Here is a 7,989-nt window from a genome sequence, read left to right on the forward strand (position 1 = left end):
CTTCTAGCTTCTGTATTGTCCTGTTGTCTCAACCTACCAGCAATTCAAGTGTTCTTCCAGCATTCATTCTACTCTGATTACTTCAGCTGAAAATAATTATTTCACATCAACTCACAAATGTAAGGGAGGTAGAGTATCTGTGTCAGCATATCCCAAAAAGGTGTTCTACCTTAGTGGAAAAGATGGCTCAGGCAGTGACCTGAAATGAAGTCAACAATCAAGAGGTTTGGTCTAATTGTAAGCATTCTGGTTTTATTTAAAGCTTGAAAGCAGTAAAATATGAGTACAGCAACCTCTACTAAGACAACATCTTCCACTTCATATCCTTCTGTTTTCTTTTTATACAAGCACAGAAAAAAATCCTCTAAATATGATTTATGGAATAAGGCACACAAATCATTGATTAAACTTCATCTACATCGAACACTTGATTAGCTCAATCAAAACGCTCAACAAGCTATTTTATTGCAAGCCATAACTACAATTGGCTCAAGCATACTGAACAGGTCAAAAGTTTGTGATTGTCGGTCACAGCTGACTGTTCTACAGATAACAAAGTATGTTTATCAAAGTGAGAAATACACATCTGAAACATTAACACCTCTAGTAGACGCTGTACTGAACTTTAATGGTCTCATTTTCTGCAACAGGTCAGTCAAGTGCTGCACATGTTGGACAGAATGCCTTAATTAAGTGTGAATTTTGACACTGAAAATGTTGTGTGACGTAGAGTTGATTTCTCAGTTTTAAAATCTTGTATTCTTGTTCTTTTTATTCATTAATTGTTGTAAGAGTCAATTAGTGCTCAGTTGTGTAAGTATAACCAATCTTTGTCTAGTAAGGCATTTAACTAGAAATGTAAACAGTTTTTAGGTTTTTTGTTTGTTTTTTTACCACAAATGTGGCAGGTTGTTGCAATAGTTGCTGGTTCAGTGAGTACATGTTCCTGGTGTATCATGAAACATGTTCAAGCTAAATTATCCTGATGATTGAAGAAGGAAAATGGATTGATGCAGTGTTTAATATCACGTTTTGTCTTGGACTTTGACTCACAGAACACGGCACATCATGTCATTAGGATCATCCAGGTGAAACATCTCAATGGTTTCAAGTGTAGAGTTAGTCTAATTCCACTGACCACCTCACAGTATAGACAGATATCACAACGACTCCACAGGTTCCTCCCGTCCATACCTAACCCATCTTTGTACTTCTGGTATGTTTACTTTATTTCAGGCACAAAACAGGCACTGGGTTTGTGAAGCATCATAGCAGACTCACTGTTGGAGGATCTTATAACCAACCACACTTAACTGTGATTGGTTTGGAATGGCACTTATACCGATGGACCCTCTGGAGTTAGACTGGGTTGTGGTTGGAATGTATTAAGCTTCATTTAAATCACAAAGACACCAATAATTAGCTTAGAACAGTTGACATGACAACATAATTACCTTTTCTATCTGTTCTGCAGTAAAGCGTAAGAACTTTAAACTCTTTTTCTTTCATCTTTACTATCTCTGTTGTTTCTTCACTCTGCCTTTGAAGAACAAAGCTGCAGGTGAACATAGGGCTTCATTTAGCAGCTAAACAGCAGGGCTGCTAACTTTGAGCTACAAACTAGAGTTAGAATAATGAGTGGTTGGGCAGCCAGGGGTGTTTGTATCTGGATTAATAGATGGAAGGTTCTAAATACTCATGCGTGATTTTGATAGTAATTTCATAGTAATTTGGATGAACCAGACCTTGACATAGCCCGTGTGAAAAATGACTGCTGTGGACTTAAATGGAAAAAAAAGTTGAGCTGCTTTCAGCCTGTATTATATTTTAATGTTGCTAAAATTTGTTTAGGATTATAGTTTGTTCTTCTTGTGAGAAATATGCAACTCTAGTTTGCTACTGGTCATCTGGTGCAAACACCACCTGTTTTATGTAAACATGCTCATAACTCCATTCAGAAAGCCCAGGCAGACTCACCGTTGATAATCAGCTTTGTGTGACCACTTACAGTTTTGTGAATCCATATGACTAAAAGATACACTGGGTACGTTGAACTCGCTTCATAGGACAAGCCTGAGGTCATCAGGGTGAGTACAACGGATGTTTTGTGCTCCCAAAAGAAACTGTGAGCTTTCGAGGGAGCAGCAGGGACCCTTCTTCTCGCCATCTTCAAAGCTGCTCAAGCTCCATTTTGGCAGCTTGTATCGCCTCACATTCAGACTCCAACTGAGAGCAAAGCAGATTAGCTTGCATCTGACCTGAGAGAGAAGTGTCATCCTTTTAGACCCTGACATCAGGTTACTTCACGCTGTGCTTTTTGTTTGTCTGCTTATAGAAAATACATGATTGCAGTGCTGGGGTGTGCACACTTTGGTAACCAGAAACTGTTAGCAAACACTCAGACCATCTAAACAGCTTAAGAAAACTGTTTGACCTTAGTTTATACCTTGCTCTTCTAAGGGTTTTTGCACTTATGAAACTTGAGCATCATCCCAATAGACAGATTGAGATATTTTCAGCCACTGTGACGTTCAGCAGCACTGGAGCAGTTTGCAGCTGAGTGTGAAGCGGCGGGGATGTGGATCAGCACCTCCAAGTCAGAAACCATGGTTCTCTGCAGGAAACTGGTGGATTATTCCCTCTAGGTTGGGGGGGAGTTGCTTCCCCATGCAAAGGAGTTCAAGTATCTCGGGATTTTGTTCACGAGTGATGGGAAAATAGAGCGAGAGATGGACAGGTGGCTCGGTGCAGCATCAGCAGTAATGAAGGCGTTGAATCAAACCGCCGTGGTGAAGAAGGAGCTGAACCTCAAGGAGAAGATCTCAGTTTACCATCCATCTACATTCCAACCCTCACCTATGGTCATGAGCTCTGGGTAGTGATCGAAGAACAAGATCATGGATACAAGCATCTGAAATGAGCTTCCTCTGTAGGGTGTCTGGGCTCAGCCTTAGAGATAGGGGGAGAAGCTCAGACATCCAGAGGGAGCTCAGAGTAGAGCTGCTGATCCTTCACCTCTAAAGGAGAAAGGTTAGGTGGTTTGGACATCTGATTCAGATCCTCCGGGGAGACTTCCTTTGGAGGTTTTCTGAACACATCCACCTGGGAGGAGACCCCGGGGTAAACCCAGAATTTGCTAGAGGGATTATGTATCTCATCTGGCCTGGGAGCACCTCAAGATCCTCCAGGAAGAGCTGGAAAGCGTCGCTGGGTGGAGGAACGTATGGAATGACCTGCTGTGTCTGCTGCCTCCACGACCCGACCCTGGATAAGCAAAAGAAAATGGATGGATGGATTGATATTATCCAAATATCTTTACATAGTTTAGGAATGTTATCATGTGCTGCAATCACCTCTCTTGTGGACACTGACCATGAAGAAATGTTTTAGTTTGAAATTTGAAGCCATAGTCATTTTTTTCTTGATTTATTAATAGGTTTCTGTTTTGCCTGTAGACAGATCTGGAGTGTTTACTTAAATGTACATCCATTGATTCTGTCTCACAAGTTTCTTTTGAAGGAAAATGCAGGGATTTCCATGAAAAAAAGGCCACAATGACAGATGTAGTGCATTTTCTTCATTTTTTTGAAACGTGCAAAGAAATAATATTACAGCAATATAATCCACAAGACTGAGAGTGTTTATATCTGCAACAAGCTCAACTGCTGCTGACTCACCGAAACTGCAGGTTAACTTACTTTGTGTTGTTTTATTCAACGTGTTATTAATGATGCATCAGGATTCAGATGCTGTAGACATCCATCATGTCCATCTATAGTGATTTTTGTTTTTTATCTCCTTTGCCTCACAGGTCAGCGCTGATCTGAGAGGACACTGAGATTCAGCAAAATAAGAGAGAGCTAGATTTACAGGATCAAAGCTACCAGACAATGTAAAATCCTGAGTAAACCCTGTATGAATGCATAGCTGCTGCTTCACCCTCACCCCTGGGCATTGTGTCTTTTTCACTGATAGTTTGGAAGTTGGACTATTTAAAGAAAGTGCTATGCCATGCTATGCTATGCTATTCAACTTTCTATAATCAGTTATGTTCAACGGCGACTCCATTCGTTATTTATGCCCACAACAGACAGCCTGGCCGCTACAGAGCTATGATCCCAATATCTTGGAGTTTGTCTTAGATTGCCAGAGGAGTCAAAAGATACTGCAACAGCCTCAATTGACAGAAAAACTGCAGCAGCGTATCTAAGATATTGAGCTACCTACCTGCCAAGTATTGTGGGAAACTGTGTGCGTGTGTGCTGAGGAGAACTGGTGCTGTTCTGAAGGCAAAGGGTGCTCATACCAAATATTGATTTCATTTAGGATTTTTTCTTCTTTACTGCACCTTGTATGAAGTTCAGTGGATTAAAAAAAATACGTTACTTTTAAAACATCCTCACGTCACTGTGAATTCCTTAGCTTGTTTACAGTACTGTGTATGGCTACCTTTTCCCCTATTCTTCCATTTATCCAAGCTTGATTTAACAAAACATTTTAAAGTCATTTTTATTAGAAATTATTTTAAATGTTGAAAATTTGTTTCAGCCACACACCTAATGACATATTCACATAACATTGAAAAGTGGCTTTTGCACACAACCCCTAATAAAGGTATGTACAGTGCACTAGTTCGAAAGTTGGGCTTTGTTAAAATTTGATCCAGGCTGTGCTGACCTTTGTGGGGACAGCCAATTATTGCTGGCCACTGCTTGAAGAAACTAAAGCTTTCCTAATCACTCTGAGTTTCTAGGTAACACTTATACCTTATTATTTCCATACTGAAACCTGAGGAAAAGACAAAACAACTACTCTCTTGGCAAAATACCAGTATGCAGATGCAGCTACTAGCTTTGTAACAACAACCCTGGACAAGGCTCTGAACTGCAACGATCTACCTGCTATTAATTTTAGCATTGTAGTGAAGATAGCATTATTTAGTACAGCACTATGAGCGCTAAATTGTGCTCAAACCAACAGAAAACACAATGCACGTGCTTTAACTCTTTTACAAATAATAAATAATCAAAAAGAACATTGCAAAGATGTGAGGAATTCTAAGAAATTGGGAACAACTTGCTATAAGTGCTACAATTTGAGCAGTATTTAAAGTTTATTGACTATGAGCCACTCTACTGGTATCAAAAAACTGACTAAAACACCACATTTTGCTTTAAGAGCTTTTTTTCCAGAATCACAATCTATGTAGTTTATAGTAATCATTAATAATTCGTACAACTGTACACATGATATTAAATCAATAAGTCAGAAACTTACAAGGAAGCAACCAGGCCTGATTTGTGATGAATCTTTATATATTTACCAACTAACCCATCACTTCATTCTCTTTGTGTCTTGCAGTCATGTCGGCTTTATACATGGGTCAGAGACGTCACAAACAGAAAGAGACTCTGATGACGTCCAAAGAGGACATCCGTGATAACGTCATTCACTACGATGATGAAGGCGGCGGCGAGGCCGACACGCACGCCTTCGACATGGGAACTCTGCGCAACACACACTCACAGCGCACCAGCACACACAGCAGCAGCTCCAAGAAGGAGAAAAACGGCTACGGTGACGGAGTTCTGCTGCACCTCAGCAGTCGCTGCAACGACGTCAGGTCACCTGACATCCATCGAGAAACAGCCTGCGTCATTTCCGCCATGAACGGCAAGGCAACACTTCCTTCCCGAGGCAGAGTCACTGAGGGTGATGCAGAAATGATCCGAGATTTCATAGAACACCGGCTGGTGGAGAGCGGCCAGGGTTACGCCGCTCCGCCCTACGATTCACTGGCGACCTACGCTTATGAAGGCGAGGGCTCAGTGGCCGGATCCCTCAGCTCCATCGAGGAGTCATTTGTTATTGATGAATCGGGGGATTTCAGCTCCCTTGGTGACTGGGGACAGCCGTTTAAAACACTGGCTAGCATTCTCGACAGACAGCCGCCTACGCTGTCGGAGGAGAGCTGAGAGGAAGTTGGACAGCACAGAGATGTTCAGCAGCCATGTGGGGACTAGCTCACTTTTCTAGACTTGTTTTTTTACTGTGATAGGCGCTGGTTAGAGTGATGTAAGGACCTTTAAAAAGTTGTCGATATGAGGTAGAGTTGTGGACTGGTTAGCTAGAGAGCAGAAGATCTAGCTGCAGGTGTGTGAAGAGTAAACTTGATAGCTCCTCAAAGTGCCTGAGGTACTATGTGTTAACATGTATTTTAATTCATGTTACTTAATAAAAATATGTTCAGCGAAAGTTATGATTTCAAACTATCGTCAAAACATGTCCTCAGACTGGGTGTGTTTGCAAGGAGGAGTGTTGAAATTATTATTCACCTGCATTCTCACCAGCCAGACGACCATGTAGCTAGTTATCATTGCAGATGTAGACTTTGGGTGAAAGTTTGTCATTTCTGTCGTACATTTCATGTGACGTTGTCCTCCATTTCCACTATCTGCATGTTACCTATGCAAAATCCCCTTCACCACAGGAAATAACAACAACCTTTAAGTTTAAAGTTTTGTAGAGGCTTTCGATCTTCCAATAAGGTATATCTGCTTAGTTTTTTTAGTAAAAATTTGACATTTGAATGACAGTGCTCATCTTCATGCAAGCCAAAATTCTACTAAAAGTTCTTCCTGACACTTTTTTGCAGGGGCACCATTGCTGCATCCTGAGCTTATTGCCATCCAAGATGATTGTGACGGATTTGAACTCATACACAGCAACCAGAGCATTTTTACTCCTATGGGTGATAATGAGTTGTAGGCAGTGGAGAAAGGTCTGGCCAAACCAATTCATTTGGCAGCTGCAGTGTGAGATTTCTCATCTTGAGTAAAATAAAGCCACAGGTTTCACTAATATTTCTACCTCTTCTGCCAAATCTTTTAAGTTTCAGCTTGCAGCCAGACTGCCAGTGAAACCCAAAGGCTAGTTTACAAGACATCACCTCAGGGTCAGTTAATGCTAAAAGATCTCTAGCTAGCATTGTGATTTCTCAGAACTACAGTGCTAACTGAGACTTGGTCTGTGTGGATTCACAGTCATCCAGGTCATGGTAGTCGTATAAGCTTCAGAAAAATGCCACTGAATTTCTTTTTTAGTTTCTTGAAGATGCTTCACCTCTTTCTCATTCAGTTCTGAACCAAAGAACTGCAAATACTTTTGCTTTTCTCCTTTTGGTGGCCAATACAGTGGTGCAGTGGTTAGCACTGTTTCCTTAAAGCAAGACGGCTTAGGGTTGGAATCTGCTGACTGGTTAGAATCTTTCTGTGTAAAGTTTGTATGTTATAAAGTGCATGAGGGCAGATGCTTTGGTTTCCTCCTCACAGTTCAAGACAATGCAGGTTAGGCTGCATGAATCGATGACTATACATTTTTGATACAATCCATGTGAACATAAATTAAAGCTGCAGTAGACAGCAATCTGGAAAATGCCAGGTTTAGAAAATATACAGCTCTTAAATAGTCAAGGTAAAAGTCAGATAGATAGATATTTTATTAATCCAGAGGGAAATTCAAGTCAGTGTTCATTTGTGACCTCCATCTGGATTCAAACCCCCTGCTTTCCCAGGTGGACTTTGTTGCTGTTGTGGAAGTTCAGAGAGGTTGGGAGAGGAGAGGAGGCAGACACACACAGAGACACATTGGAGACTCAGATGCTTTAGGTTGTGAATAAGGTTTACTGATATCAGGAGAAGTGACACCGACAGAGCAGCAGTACATGCAAGCAATGCCAGCATCGGTTCTGAGGATTCTCTCTGATCTTCGGGTATTTATTGCAGTTGGGAGAGAGGTCAGATTGAGACTACAGACCATTATGGAGATGACTCATCTGCTTAGTCATGTCAGATTAGACAATTTCTAACCTTGACCAGAGCAGAGAGTCTTGGCATATCTTCCCTCTTACAGTGTCTGCCTGTCGGAAGGTCACATTAAGGTGAGATAAGGGTGAAAAGGGGCTCAGGCCTGCAGAGGTTGAAGGGGAAC

General features: G+C 41.3%; 1 protein-coding gene across 1 annotated transcript in view; it reads left to right on the top strand.

The window, feature by feature from the left end:
• The window catches only part of LOC111569792 (cadherin-12-like), a 135,937-nt gene extending 129,076 nt beyond the window's left edge, over positions 1-6,861 (top strand). The window contains exon 13 of the mRNA XM_055014027.1: positions 5,362-6,861. Within this exon, the coding sequence (XP_054870002.1) occupies positions 5,362-5,975 (614 nt within the window). The 3' untranslated portion in view covers positions 5,976-6,861. The remainder of the gene's footprint in view (positions 1-5,361) is intronic.
• Positions 6,862-7,989: the final 1,128 nt, after the last annotated feature.

Source organism: Amphiprion ocellaris, chromosome 10 (assembly GCF_022539595.1).
Source record: "Amphiprion ocellaris isolate individual 3 ecotype Okinawa chromosome 10, ASM2253959v1, whole genome shotgun sequence".
In the NCBI taxonomy this organism is placed as follows: Eukaryota; Metazoa; Chordata; class Actinopteri; family Pomacentridae; genus Amphiprion; species Amphiprion ocellaris.